At 41.4% G+C, this 15,528-nt stretch overlaps 1 protein-coding gene across 1 annotated transcript in view; it reads left to right on the top strand.

The window, feature by feature from the left end:
* The first annotated feature begins 1,206 nt into the window (after positions 1-1,206).
* ntm (neurotrimin) overlaps positions 1,207-15,528 on the top strand; it is a 210,260-nt gene continuing 195,938 nt past the window's right edge. The window contains exon 1 of the mRNA XM_077020480.1: positions 1,207-1,499. Coding sequence (XP_076876595.1) covers positions 1,433-1,499 — 67 coding nt within the window. The 5' untranslated portion in view covers positions 1,207-1,432. The remainder of the gene's footprint in view (positions 1,500-15,528) is intronic.

The raw sequence follows: 15,528 nt of genomic DNA, 5'->3' as shown, positions 1-15,528 counted from the left end.
AGCACTGAACTCCCTAGAGTAGGTCCTGGTTCCTAAGTCACATCAGCCTGCTGAAGGCCCTGCTAATTACCAAGGCTTTGGTACATGTGTCATGAATACTCAATGAATATAATCAACATTATGGTCTACACTGACACACGATTGACACACAAATCATCATGATGGTCAAATAATCGATATTTCCTCACATGGTTCAATTTCTACAAAATGGTTAGAGAATTCTGTTGGGATTTTGTCTGAGACTTTTCTTGAGTGATGCAAAGGCCGTTTCACTGGTGCTTAAGTAGACCACCAGTCTTACTCCTGCAAGCTGGTTAATGTTTGGGTTTTTTCAGTCATTTAATTTCAAAGGCTTTTATGCCACTGTTGTGTGCCTTATCCCTAGCAAGACAAGGGGAATTAAAAACAAGTCTTTACATTTGAGAACGTCTTGTGGTCTTGAAACACTTTCAGCAGCAGTATATGTCTCCTTCTGGTATTTTCTTCTATTAAATCGCCCTAGCAGAGATGACATAATGTAATCAAAGTACATTTTTGTGGGGTACTCATCCCATGTTCCAAACTGAAGCGTCTTTCAAAGCAAAAACAAATCATTAGTGTGCATTACAAATGCAGCTGATAGCATCCTTTGCAGAGAAGTGGGCTGACATGTTAAGTGAATTTTTTTTAAACATTGCATCATTTTAATGGCTCTGTATGAAAGAGCTATTTGTTCAGTTGATTTTCTAATTGGCTCTAATTAAATTCACTTGATATTATTCATAACCTAAAACCTACATTCACTCACTGTTGCCACTAATGAAAAACCTTTTGACAAAACATGCATGTGCGATGAACTGAAGCAATGTGAAGACAGAACAAGCTCAAAAATAAATCATACAGCTAAATGAGTAAACATGAATCTCAGATATTAATTAACGAGCAAAAGTCATGTCTGGATCAAGTAAATTAAGTCTAATCATCTTCCAGTTTTTAACCTTACGTGCCCCGAGAACCAGAGTATCAGCACGGTTAAAGCTTGTCTCAAAAGTGTACATTGGCTTCTTTCACTACAAAAAAAAAAACTAATTCTATGGACAAGTCACATACAGAGCAAACCACCTTTGAAGTAAACACTTTCACAACGCGGTACACTTAAGTGACCGCGCACGTCATTAGAGCTGATACGCGCGTCGTAAACGAACTCAAGCTCTTCTCCGACGGCGTCGTAATCGCGAGGAAGCCTATCCGAGTGGTCTCGCGCAAGCCGCGACCAATGCCTCGGTGAAGGAGGGACTTCACGACGCGTGCCTTGGTCTCCACTTCGCAGCAGTTAAGAGCGAGACTGGGATTGAGCGGGAACTGAACTGCGCTCCACTTCACTTTTCGCAGGATTTTCGCCCGAGTATTTGCAAGAACTGTTTTGGTGCGGAGAAGACGGACGGCTGCTTGAATGGCCATGAAGAGTCCCGTGTACTGGGTGGTCCTGTCGGGAATCGCCATCGCTTTGATCCAACAAGGTAAGGTGTTGGAAAAGCGTTGATTGAGCAATCACTTCATGGGCAATAATACCAGTGCAGCTTTGATGGGAAGGAAACTATCGACGTTTTAGTGTTTGCATTAGTGTTTTTATCTAAAGACAATACTGCGGTTTCATGGGTTTGTTATTTCTCACACTGTCAACCAAGAGGCATTTTAAGATCAGTCTATTAGTCAAGTGTCACTCCAAGGTGTTAATACACATTCAATTTGACGAACATTAATATACGGGCGTTTTGCATCTGCTGTGTAAGCTGTTTATGTGCACGCTATACTAATCGAAAAGTTATAAAATCTCATCCAGTCTATTATACAATACTGTGCTCAGTTAGAAGTTCGGCAGTATATGTCATTAAATGACCCATTATGGAATAATATGATTTATAGGACAGCTGGTTCTTTCCAGTGGCTTTAGTGTCTGTGAGGCGTCGTAGGAGCCATACGAAGGATATTTGTTCAATGTGCTTATTATTTTTTAACAAGCATTAACGATGCATTAAGGTCACCGAAGTCTGGTTTAAATAATTCTACTAATGCCCAGTGAACAGAAATGTAGGCTGTAACAGGATGCTTCTGACGGGAGTTGCTCTGCTTTTAGGATCGAAAATATTGTTCCTGAGAAGTAGCACTAAACCTCAGAACATGGCTGTGTAAAATAACCCCTTACTTAACTTCTACAACAACAAATAAAACGGTTTTAGCGCACCGTAAGGTTTACATTGGAAAGCAAATATAGCCTACCGTTATTCGAAGTTTTGGTGGTTGTTGTTGTTGTTTTTTTTTTTTACATTGTGTTCATTATATGTAAGGCAACCTTAATGTGTCAAAAGTGTTGATTTTAGATTTATATTAAGTGTTTAGTAAATAAACAGTACTCAGAAGAACTCGGGCTTGTTTTTCCTTAAGGTTCATTGGTAATTATCACCCTCCATGATGGTTAAAATCTGGTGTTAGCGTGTTCCAAGCATCCAGCAGTCTGTTCATCAAATGCACAGTGTAGCAAATCACATTGTGCCCTTGTGCTGTCACCAGCTGTGACTATATCAGCCACAGCCACAGGTCTAAAATTGGAATGAAACGCACAGTGTGTGGGGAAATATATCTGTGTGTGTGTTTATTGGAAGGTAATGGAGGCTGGTTGTCAGGGGGTTAAACGTGTTTTCTTCTAGACTTCAAATAAGAGAGAAAGAAAGATGTAGAGTGAGAGACAGATGAACAAAGAGAGAGAGAGAGAGAGCTAGATTGAGAGAGAGAGAGAGAGAGAGAGAGAGAGATAGATTGAGAGAGAGGGATAGAGAGGGAGAGAAGGTGCCTGTAAGAGTGTGTGTGAGTGTGACTCTGAGTGTTGCCAGGCTGCAGCTTCTACTTCTGCAAAGCTCACCCCATCATCCCTCCAGCCAGGACTGTCTATTGTACCCTCTCGACTCTCTCCTGACCCCCCCCCCCCCCCCCCCCCCCCCCCCCACCCTCCTCCTACCCCCTCAGCTAATGCAAGAGCTGGATGTGATTAAATTTAAGCTTGGAGTCACAGCTGTGCTACAGCTTTGCAAACACATCAGGGCATGGTTGTTTAAAAAAGCTAAAACACTTCTGTGAAAGACTTCCATATCTTCGTTCAAGAAAAGCACAGTTTCCAAACCCTAAATATGGAAGAGAGCGACTACAGAGAACATTTGGGTGTAGACCAGTTGAAGAATCACCGTCTTCTTCAAACACACAGTGCACTGATCAGTGGCACGAGGCAATCAACCAACCCAGACACAAAAGCTTCATTCCCCAGTGAACCGCGCACTGCATCAATTACATGTACAGGTCCTCATTCTGATTTGATCATTAGCCGGGTGTCCCCTGATCATGGGCGCGACGGGGCGAACTGCGACATTTTCGAGAGTGCTGCTGTCCTAGTGTGACGCAGCGCGGCGCGTTATTACGGAAATTAGGCCCATTAGGCTCAGAGGATGACTGTGACTAATTGACATCGGTTTCAGCCCAGATGTGAAATTGCTACTTTGCCCATTTCATCAAAAGGATGAGAGAGTTTACTCATTTCCTCAAGTGGCCAAATGGTGCATTAGAGCTTGTTGCACTTCTAGAACAACAACTGCTTCGGTGCACTTTTAATAAAATAACCTTGCTGCAATGATATTTGCACCCTCTCAATTGTCAGTTACTTGAACAAAGTGTTTTTATAGAGGACCAAACCGTTTCCCCCTCGATTAGCACAGCCATGCATGGTTTGTATGTGGTCAGTAGCTCTCCGTAATAATAGGAGGTTATTATAGGCAACTAATTCACTTAGCAGGAGCGGATTGTGATGAGATTACGGTCCAAGAGGTGTGTTCTTTGTGTGGCACTTTGGATTTGCACCAGTTTGTCCATGTTTGAACCATTCCTGTGAGTGTGTGTGTGTGTGTGTGCGTGTGTGTGTGTGTATGTGTGTGTGCTGACCCTTCAATGATCAACATGTACCCATGTAATTGTTTCCAAAAATATAGCCTGAAGGGTGTGGCATTCATATTACTGTAAATGGTAAGGTGAATCCTCTGATGTACAGTATCTTTATTTTTTTTTTTACCTTAGTATGGTATACTTGGTATACTTCATATCCTTAATATCAGTGTGTACAAGCAGCACGGTGTGTGAAGGAAAGTACATTCTTGGCTTTACTGAGGCCTGTTCTGTAATACTCTGTATGTGTAGTGCAGCACAACAACATGTAGGTTGTGTCATATCTGTACAGGGATTTGGAACATTAGCTTCAATAAGAAGCTGATTCCAGCCACTGCTGTGTTAAGCTGTAAGCCTACTTCTGGCCAGTAATTCCCCAGAGTGGTACACATTGGAGATTTACAGTCCTGTAAGAAAAAAAAAGTTAAAATCCACATTGATCAATGACATGATAAAATATCAATATTTTGGTATGTAACAAATGAGTATGTAGTCAAATAAGCACAGTAGTCCTTCATTGTAAGCAGAAGTAATCTTTTAAAATATCTGTCAGGGTCATGAAAATGAGCTATTCTGACAGGGTGTTCAGCCCTGCTAATAAACCCCAGAAAGACTCTACAGTTTTATTTAATCATTTGGAGACTGTGGTTAATAACACATAGCCAGAGAGAAGGGAATGCAGCACACACACCTCACACCCGTTCATGGGTTGTCGTGTCGGAGGAATGTGACCGTCGTATGAGCTATAGTCCTGCAGTACAGTCGCCTCTGTGTAATCGCCAGCGTCGGACAGAAGGCCACTGGAAATGTTGACATTTATCAGGAATTGGAATTAGTTGTTTAAAGGTCCTAAGTGTTACTCAGACCCAGGGTACCTTTGCTCTGTGCCGTCTGGGGTAATGAACGAGACATTCTTTTTTATTTGTCAGTGGTTTATGAATCACTTTTAGCACACATTATGACCAAGGCCTGGTTCATATTTGAATTCTCGGGCAGTGGCATAGTCTTTTATGAAGGGCTTTCCCTCTCATCTCTAAGCATGTCCTGCCGGATAGCTGATTTCCAGACCTGGGCCAAATTGTAGTGCAAGCCAGAAGCTTTGCAGAACTCTGGGAAACACCTCTTAAAAAGGCCAAGCTGATGGTGATTCCTCTCTTAAAGCATGACAGTCGATTATGCATCCCAGACCAATTATAGTCATCTACCTTAAGAGTATGTTGTGCATATTATACACACACGAACACTTTATTATAATCCAGCTAGAGTGACCTTGTGGGTGTGCTGCTGGAGCCTATAGCCCATCTGTTACTATGTATAATTTGCGTTAGTCATCCTCTGTCTCTTGCTTGGCTGTGGGTTTCTGATCACAGAACTGGCTATTTCTGCATGGTGAACCACACTCAGCTTTCCAGTGACACTGACTGGTCCCCAGTGGACAAACCTCAGCAAAACTGCTGTGCCTGATAATTCTGCCAGCCCAACACTCACAATCTCAACACTTCATGTGTATGTTAAAGCTAATATCTAATATCCAGTCAGCACTGGCTGTGTGGTCAGAACTGACAACCGATGACTGTGTCTGACTGTGTCTGACTGTGTCTGTTCTCTCGTCTCCACACACTTCACTTCTTCTTCGATCTCTCACTTCTTTGTTCTCTTAGCTCTTTGTCTGCAGCTCACAGCACCATCTGCAGGACCCACTCCAGTCCATGTGCCTACACCCTAAACTCCTCCACCCATGCTGTTGTGGTCTACACGTACCTACACCCTAAACTCCTCCACCCATGCTGTTGTGGTCGACACGTACCTACACCCTAAACTCCTCCACCCATGCTGTTGTGGTCTACACGTACCTACACCCTAAACTCCTCCACCCATGCTGTTGTGGTCTACACGTACCTACACCCTAAACTCCTCCACCCATGCTGTTGTGGTCGACACGTACCTACACCCTAAACTCCTCCACCCATGCTGTTGTGGTCTACACGTACCTACACCCTAAACTCCTCCACCCACACTGTTGTGGTCTACACGTACCTACACCCTAAACTCCTCCACCCACACTGTTTATCCTTGCGTTACTGCGTTTGTCTTTTTTTTTCTCTCTTCAGAAAAAAGCCATGAAATAATGTTTGCACTAAATCTTACAGTACCAAGCCAAAGGTTAAACATGCCAGATTGAATGCATGGGTTTTGTAGTCTTAAAAACATTTTAATCTAGTGCTGCTTAAGTTTGTCTTGAAGTCAAAGTTCATGTAGCGTTTTAGTTCCTCACCCTACGAGTGCTCAGCATGCGTGAGGATTTCTTCAGGACTGACGAAGAAGCAGAAAAATGTTGCAGGTGACCAGTGATGGCTTAATTACCTTGAAAATGTAATCTGATTATTACTGATTATTCATTACTTCTTTAAAAAGTAACCCAGTTTCGTTACATATTACTTTATTTTAAAAGTAACTACGTTAGATTACAAGTTACTTTAGTAGTTACATTCAGCAGCAAAATAAGTTTTTCCAATACTCACTTTATTGGAAGTGCATTTTTAACAGTAACAATGTATTTCCTGACATTACGTTTGTGTAATACATTGTAATACATTGTTACTGTTAAAAATGCACTTCCAATAAAGTGAGTATTGGAAAAAACTTATTTTACTGCTGAATGTAACTACTAAAGTAACTTGTAATCTAACATAGTTACTTTTAAAATCTCACAGGTTCGTGTGTACAGATTATATATATTTACTAAGGAAAATAAAAATGGTAACGCACAGCTACTTGGATAAGTAATTTTAACCTGATTACTGGACTGGAAATAGTAACTCGTTATATTAATACTCATTACTGAAAAAAGTGGTAAGATTAGAGTAACGCGTTATTAAGTAGCGTTACTGACATCACTGCAGGTGACAGCTTGGTGGTAAGAATCTGACGTTTCTGGAAGTAGTGAATTCTTTTCATAGACATCGGCAAGTGGACAGGGGACTGTTCATGTGTAAATGAGCTCATTTTGTGCATTATTAAATGAACACACAAATCTAAACTGTACAGTCAGTACATGTACAAGAACATAAAATGACGTGCATGTTTTTTGAACAAAGATGGTGCACATTAGTATTTGAGCATTATGTTCATGAAGGGATGTTTAACCTTTTTGTTAATGAAGGGATGTTTAACCTTTATGTTAATGAAGGGATGACTAACCTCATCACTTCAACTAGGCAAAGCACAAATGGCGCCGAGTTTAAATGAAACCTGCGTGCTGCGCACTGGACTGAATTACACTCGGACTGAATTAATGTCTTTGCTGTGACATGAGTGTAAACATGCCGAGAAACACTGAGTAGTAGTTAAATGTTCGCATGTTAAGACGAATTATCTTTTTCATGGTGCATGTCTAACCTTTATGCTGTTATGTAAATAATAAACGAAAATGCTTGCAAAACCCAATGCCCGAATTAGTTTAGCTTTACAAGTTCAGGAAGTTTAGTTTAGTCATAGGTATTATGCCGTTTGATTTCACATATTGGGTATTTACAGATATCTGAGATTAGTATTGAGCTTTGCAGTGCGCTCGATAAATTCCTCAGGTTCTGTTCATTGAAGTATCCGCTGGCTTGAGGGGAGGGAAGATTGAAGTTCGACGTCCGTCCAGGTGATTATTTGTGAGTTCGTCCTTCCGGGTCTTAAGCCAGGAGCGCCTACCATGCGATGCGCGAGCCTACCATGCGCGAGCCTGCGATGCGCGAGCCTACCATGCGATGCGCGAGCCAAGCAGGCGGGTTCAGGCGGGTCCCAGGGTCTGACTCACCTCCCTCCCCGCTCTTATTCAGTCGTTGGGTGCACAGGCCTAACTAACGTTTACAGCACGATTGACCTATTAGCATTGATCACACGTTTTGACCACGGCCGAAGATTTACCGTCAGCTGCAGCGTGACGGATGCAGGTGGTTAACTGCGTCCGCTTTTGCTGCTCCTGATCTTACAGCGACGGCTTTTTCTAGAGTTTCAGTGCCGTCCATCCGTAACGGAGAGTGAATGGGTCTTTAATGTTCATCAGTACAGACAAACATCGACAGAAAGTTCATTTGATGCTTTTTATTACCTTTCATGTAATTTCAAGTGACGTGATGTAATGACTATAAGGTGCTGCGCAAGGCTTTCAATTCTGCCTTGTGATGTCGGTACCTGTAGGAGTATGAACGGTACAGGCCTTCTGCAGATGCATGTGCAAGAAGCAACGTGAGTGCAGTGTGAATTGTTAATTTATGTGGCTGACGAGCCACATAAATTGTCACACCATAGTTTTAAAACTACCTCTGATTGTTATGGGATCATTTATATTTTCTTACATTTGGTATATTTGATGAGCTTTATTATTTCAGTACACCTTTGGTTCATCTTTTTTCTTTAGCTCATATGAAAGCCTGTTTCATCAAAATTCCTTTTGTAGTATTTATCCCATAGACGGCAGTAGTATAGACAGTGTGAGTGCATGAGTGTGTGTGTGGGTGTATGGGGGAGGGAGAGACTCCAGGATTTTGGATTTAGTTAACAGCAGGCTGGTGGCCTACAATATACGCCCTTCCCAAACCAGCATGTTGCATACACTCTTACAGGATTTGATCTGTCCTTACTTCCATTCTACCCTGAGAGTCATAGTCATCCTGATGGTTTAGCGTCCTTCATGTCAGCAGCCTTTGGTGGCTACGTTAATCCTGGAGACTGTCCACTGGGAAGGTTTGACCCTGTGTAGTTTATCATGCAGCAGATGGCACAGGAAGCGGTTTAGCGGCACACGGTTGGCTACTAATCTGTGCGGTGGTGATTAGTGTCCGTGTGTGTGTCCGTGTGTCCGTGTGTGTGTGTGTGTGTGTGTGTGTGTGTGTGCTCATGATCTTGATGAGGAGCTGCAGAAAGGCATTGCCCAGGCATTTCAATTAGATCTATCACGAGTTGTGCTCCTACACTGCACAAAGCCTGATTAAACTGGCTCTGCTAATCTATCAGAGGACTGCTGCTCCACTTTTAAGAAATGAAGGACTTTGGGGGAACATGTCAATAACAGACTCATTCACTGGAAAGTTCTGCATATAAAGTTGTTCTTGACAGGTAGGGATGTATGTGTGCTCAGTGGGATGTGCTCAGTGTATCAGTTTATAGTCTTTGCTCATTTTGTTTTTGCTTTTTTAATTTTTTATAAATGACCTATATGATGATACTGTCTGGTATAAAGCAGCCTGACTATCAGACCTGACATTTCAGATTTTTTGTCTTAGAGAATTTTCATCACAAAAGTTTTTGTGAAGAGATATATTGTTACTCTTTTATTTGCATATTGAGACTTTTTCAAAAGATCCTCAGTGCTTTGACTGTAGTTTACCTTATGGTTGGCTTTAAAAGTAGCCTAAATCTGGGAACCACTTTGTCCCAGATTATGTTTGAATCGAAATGAAAGATGGAAATTAGAATAAATGAATTAAAAGTGGAAGTTGACTCAGCATCTTGCTGAATTGCAATATTACTATTTTACAGCTGAGAGTCTGCAGTGTTCATTGAATTTCACGGAAGCTTATGGGGGATTCTCATAATTAATGCTAAACGCTTGGGTGGCAATCTTAATGGCCTTTTGGGTCAATGTGGAAAAGAATGTTTCTCATTAATCATTAGGTCTTTGTTATCTATTTCCATTCTTACATTTACTTCACTTAAATGAGAGCATAGTCTACCAAACCTTTATAAAACAGATCCATATATATCCTCCATGTGTGGAGGTCCTCTGATAGCATGTTGTGCAAAGTCACAAATGCTCATCATGTTTATTTGTCCTTCATGAAGTTGTTGAAACACTGAGGCCTGTGCTGTAAGTGGCACTAGCATGTCCCCATGTCCCCCGTGTCCCCTGTGTTCTCTGTGCATTGTCCAAACATTAACGATGCCTCCACAGTGACTCGTAATGAAAACGATCTTCCTTTGAATAACTCCATAGAAAAACATCCCACATCACATTCAAAAGCGCTTTACATATGATTCAATGCAGAGTTTTAATATTTCAGTGTTATTCTGTAATGAAGCTCGGTGTTGTAGAACAAATCAGTTCCTTGAAGAATTATCTTGCAGATTTAATCTTGATTTAATGGTGCCTAAGAAAGTTGGTGAACTCAATAGTTAGTCATAGCAGAATAGCCAAGAATAGATCAGGAAATTATTGCAGCATAGATTGCCTAGGGAACATGAGTGTAAAATAGACTCAACAGTAACAACTACTAGCCAGAGTTTGTAATAATTTGTGTTCTTTGAAATACTCAATGCCAGCACACTGTCATTGCATGTCAAGCGCTTGGAACATATAAATCTAAATATGTAATTTACTCTTTGTCTCCTTAATCACATCAGATTAAGTTTGGGCTGATAATAGCTCATCTTATTAAAATTTTGACACTTAATCAAGCCATGTTTGCAAAAGCTGATTTGCATGTCCCAGTAGAATAAGTAGCAGATACTGCATATTCAACAGCATGCCTTAATAAGCATGGTGAGTTTCCTGGATGTAGTGTTACTCACATACATACATAATGTGTATATATGTAGACACAGCTGATTGAATGTATGTTCTTTATAGTCTTAAAGGCATTTTTAGGTTAATGGTTAATGCTTAAATTTACTTCCAAGACAAATATAGTTGATATCTATAAGTATAAATTGCCATATTTGTCAATTGTGATTTTCACCCAAATTGACATTTGTCCACCGCATTTACCCATCTGAGCAGTTAGAATACACCCACACACTAGTGATTACTAGGGCAGTGGGCTGCAGTGGGCAGCCCTAGCCCAGCGCCCAGGGGAGCAGTTGGGGTTAGGTGCCTTGCTCAAGGGCACCTCAGTCATAGCCTCAGACCTGGGAATCAAACCCATGACCCTCTGGTCACAAGACCAGTTCCCTCACCACCAGACCATGACTGCCCATATATATGGTGGCCTATATATGATATAATTAAAATAATAATAATGAAATTTTTAATGAATTTTAATCAACAAAATAAACATTTTTGCCCCCCATCCTACAAGTGCTCAGCTTACATGAGAATGTGTTGAGGGCATCACAGGTGCTCAGCGTACATGAGAATGTGTTGAGGGCATCACAGGTGCTGCCTCATGAAGCTGGTTAAGAACACCAAGAGCATCCACATCATTCTGATGTTTATCTTTTTTTGTTCTTTTATATCTGCTGGCAGTCTCATTAATTTTGATGTTAAGCACTCATGTGAATGTCATGGATAAGTCGGAATCATCCTGATATGGGATTTAACACAGCAAACCAGAGTCACTCTTCCTGTGCTGCTTCTGGTCTAATACACTAATCTTTCTTATCAGGAGTTCACTTTGGCTCCAGCTTTAATATGTCATCAGCAGCGAGTATAGAGATCAGGGCTGTGTGAGATTTAGGAAGATAAAATAATAACTGTGCCAATGTCTGAGAGTGTAATTTCATGCAGCCATCTGAATGTTAATAGAAGTGTCATTATGGAAAGCTTGTAGGTTAGATGGTTGGACAGTGTTATAGTGGAGCTGGGTTGTCAACTTCACAGAGTCTAATGACCCTTTCACACCTTGGCGTGAACTGAAAGTAAATGTAAAACTGTCAGTGTTGGTAGAAAAATCTCTAATGTATGTAATTAACAGTATTATCTACACCACAAAAAAATTATAAAGTGTGACACAACTATAAAAGCTGATTTCACTCTATTTCAAGATATTTTATGAGATTTCAATAATATAAATCTTTCTAACCAATAAAGTTATGGGTACAATTTGTTATATTTCTTGTATGTTGACAAAGGTTTGATCATGCTGACCACAGTGGGCAGTTTACTGTCTTTTGTGATTCCTGTGGTCGTGAAGCAGGGTTCCACTCTGATGTCCTGGCTTGTTTCGGTGGTGTGTGCCTGAAAGGATGCTCTTTAGTGCTAAGCGTATGAGTTGCATGCCAGTTTTAAAGCTTCAAATGTGCTGCCTCTAGATTCTTGAAGTCTGTGACATGTTGCAATGCAGTGGATTAATGTAGCAATGCAAGCAAATCTGTCAGGTACTTCACATTGTAGCATTCAGCACAAAGAGCAAAATATAGTCTTCCTGTTATGGAGAACATTTAGATCCATGTTCAAAGGTGCCCTGAGGCTGTGTTTTGATGAAAGGCAAAAAGAAACCAACGGCTCTATACCTGCGCAGATGTCTGAACGTCGTGAGGCACGAGGCAGAGAAGGTGCTGGCTTGCGAATCATTAGTTTTGGTGGGAGTGGCGGGATTAAAGAGATGATCGCAGTTGATTACAGCGCCGTAATGAATGGAATGATCAGGAGATACGAGAAGACACACTTCTGGACTTCATCCGCAGGAGAATGTACTCCTGCGGCTCCTGGACGAAGCACACTTGTTGGTGGGAGTGAACACATTCTCGTGGTCTCTTCATCTCCTTGGGTGTTGTTGGAACAGTGGCTTGTTAGCTGTGAAGAGAACAGCTGCACAGAGGGAAGTTGGAGAGGGTCTGTGGGCAGTATTTTCACCTTCAGTAAGTGGCTTTGTGGTGTCACATTGTCTGCTGTGTCTGTCCCCCTGTACCATTATCTCAGAAGAAGCCGCTGTGCGTCCAGCTCAGCCTGTGGTCTTATTATAAATGATGAAATAATTCCTCGTGAGGGGCTGTGCTCGCGCTGTGCTCGCGCCATAAACCAAGCGTGTCTCGGCTTCGTGCGCGTGCTGCGTTCTGCAGGAGAAGAACCCGTGTGGCGTCATTAACGGGCTGCTGTCCTGCTGCGAGGCGGCACAGTGCTTAAGATAATGTCTAAATCAGGAAATCCTGCCAGCCTGTAGAGTGAATCACTTTCTGGACAGTTAACATTCTCTCCGGTGCTCTGAAAGTGCCACTCATCCTGTCACTCCCTGGAATGGAGGAAGTGCTCACAAGTTTGGTCCTCATCTGCTTTTGCTACCAGGGAAAAGAAGTGGATGATATGAATAAGTTTTAAATGTATTACACCTAATGTGGTTATTTTGCGTTATATATGTACTTCACAACAGAAAAAATGCAGAGATGAGTGATGAAGAGTCAATTAACATAAACTATTTGAGTCCACAAAAATAATACAAGGCAGTTTGTGCATACCTGGCACCTTGCTGCTAACAGACACTCAGATTCCCACTGTGGTGCTATACAGCTGGAGAACGATGCATAAATATTAGGGCGATGCCAGTTTATTTAGATTGATTTTGGAGTGGAACTTGTATACATTTAAAAGGGCACTGAAAAGATCACATTTAAATGCATTGGTTTCTATACAAATTCATACAGGCTATGTGGGAATCTATCCATATCTTTCATTTTCCCCCTCATATCAAAGCCCTGCTTAAAACATTTCAAGTAGGAAAAAACCCAAACAAAACGAAACACCCCCCCCCCCCCCCCCCCCCATCCTTTTCAGCATTAGCAATTATGAAACAACATATAAAGCAATATGTGCAATCGCTTGGAGAACCCCTGTATTTCCCCACATAACCCCAATTGATTTATTGCTATCGACCATTGGGTGGAGGTATGCGATTATCACACGAGAAAGAAATCGACTTCTCGTTGGCAGGCCCGTGGATTTGAGTGTCGCAAGCTGCCTGGTCAAATTGGAGCGATTTAATTCCGAAATGCATCTGCGTAAAAGACCGTGTTGGAGAACAGTGAGGCTGAGATGGGTGATACCAGACATCCGACACGATGGGCAGTCTTCCTACATCCCCTCTACTGCCACTGACAGGTCACTCATGTTGAAGAGGCCCTTCCATAAAGAGAGTGCCCAGAGTCCTCTCTCTTATGCATTTATGGTGATGCTAGAGTCAGGCTGAATGAGGATCAGTGCTGGTTGTTGACATGGATGTGCATGAATGGAAGCCGTGGTTGGTAGGCGGTGCCTGTCCCCGGTGGCGTAGGGCTGGATGACGGAAAGGAAGAGTGGTCCTCTGGCTCTGGACGAGGAGTTGATGTCTTTGTCATCATCCTTCAGGCTCAGTGAATGATTCATGGAGCTGCAGTGCAGGTCCGTGCACACGGGCCTTGGCGAGGTGCTGATGCACGGGCTTCACTAAAGTCCTATTAGAAGGACCAAAATCTCTTTGCCAAACGCGTGTTGTAGTAAGAGCTTCTGTTGATCTTCTCAGCATAGTGTTTGACCTCTGCTCCTTTCATTATTATTATAGCTTCTGTGTTCATGAAGGCACCGCTGTACTGCATGAGGTGAAATAGGACCTACCCTCACTACTGCATGTTCTTTGAGTTCTTGATCCATCACCTGAGTTTAATATTGTGCCTTAACCATTAAACCATTTGTACTACACAACAAAAGTATTCAGATCATTAGATTCGTCTTACTTGCAAACTACCATTACCATTTTGAACTACCGTACTTTTGAAATAAATCATGATGGTGCTGAACATCAAAGTGACATTGGTTTGATTTTTGGCAATATATTTGTATTATTATTAACAGGTTTAGCAGCATAACTAAAATACTAAACAATATACAAATGCACAAACACAGCTAATTAAATTACAACAATCAATAGCCTCAAACCACATGTCTGTGGTGGGTGCTCTTGCATGACTGAGTTGTGGCAGTAGCCTGTTCAAGTCCTAATATATCCAGAAAAAAATCTTAACGGGATGTTTGACTGTGCATGGGTTTTCAATATAGTTTTATTCACTGCTGTTGATGAAGCCAAAATCACTTTCATGTGACGAGTTTTACGAGTCATGTTGACCTAAATGAAGGTGCATTCGTAATAAGGGAGATGGCGTAGACGTGGTCTGTCCTAGGGACTCTTCACCAGGGGACATTTCCAGAAAACATCAATAAATGTTCCATCAAACCCCAAACATTTACAGCACATTTCATCAATATAAAGTTTAATTTGGAATTCATGGTAATGTGTAATATATAAAATGTGTGCAAATTGTGTGTGTCAGCTGGTCATTACTATTTTAAAATATCTCTGTTGGCTTTAGACTGTAGTGTAAAGACCAATTTTTTGCCCCATTACAAAGTGATTTATTGTACTTCGTTGGAATTATTTTTTTATGAAATTTGAATGTAATTCTGAGATTATTATCCTGCATCCAGCTATCCAGTGAAAAACTGATTAAATTTGCCCATACTTGGCTTAGCTACTTTCTGATTAAGTACAGGAAAGGATAATTCTCAAGTCTGTGACAGTTTTACTTTTTAATTCGTGGTATGAAGTTTTAAAGATTTTAGAGATGGAGTTGAACCTATTTTAGGCTGGATGTTTATGCATCCAGTATTTAGACCCTTGTAGTTTAAGCTGAATGAACTGTGACGTGCCAGAGTGTTGATGCTAGGCCAGTCTTTAATTGTATTGGAACCGGCTCTGTCCAGTTCATGTTCAGATCAGTCTTTAATGGCATTGGAACCAGCTTGGTCCAGTTTGTACTCAGGAAATGAAATGAATGTGTTAACAGGACAAATCCCTTGGAGTACTGCGTGATCAGATTCTATTGTCT

The sequence above is a fragment of the Brachyhypopomus gauderio genome, chromosome 10 (genome assembly GCF_052324685.1).
Source record: "Brachyhypopomus gauderio isolate BG-103 chromosome 10, BGAUD_0.2, whole genome shotgun sequence".
Lineage (NCBI taxonomy): Eukaryota > Metazoa > Chordata > Actinopteri > Gymnotiformes > Hypopomidae > Brachyhypopomus > Brachyhypopomus gauderio.
This window is presented reverse-complemented; position numbering and strand designations above follow the sequence as displayed.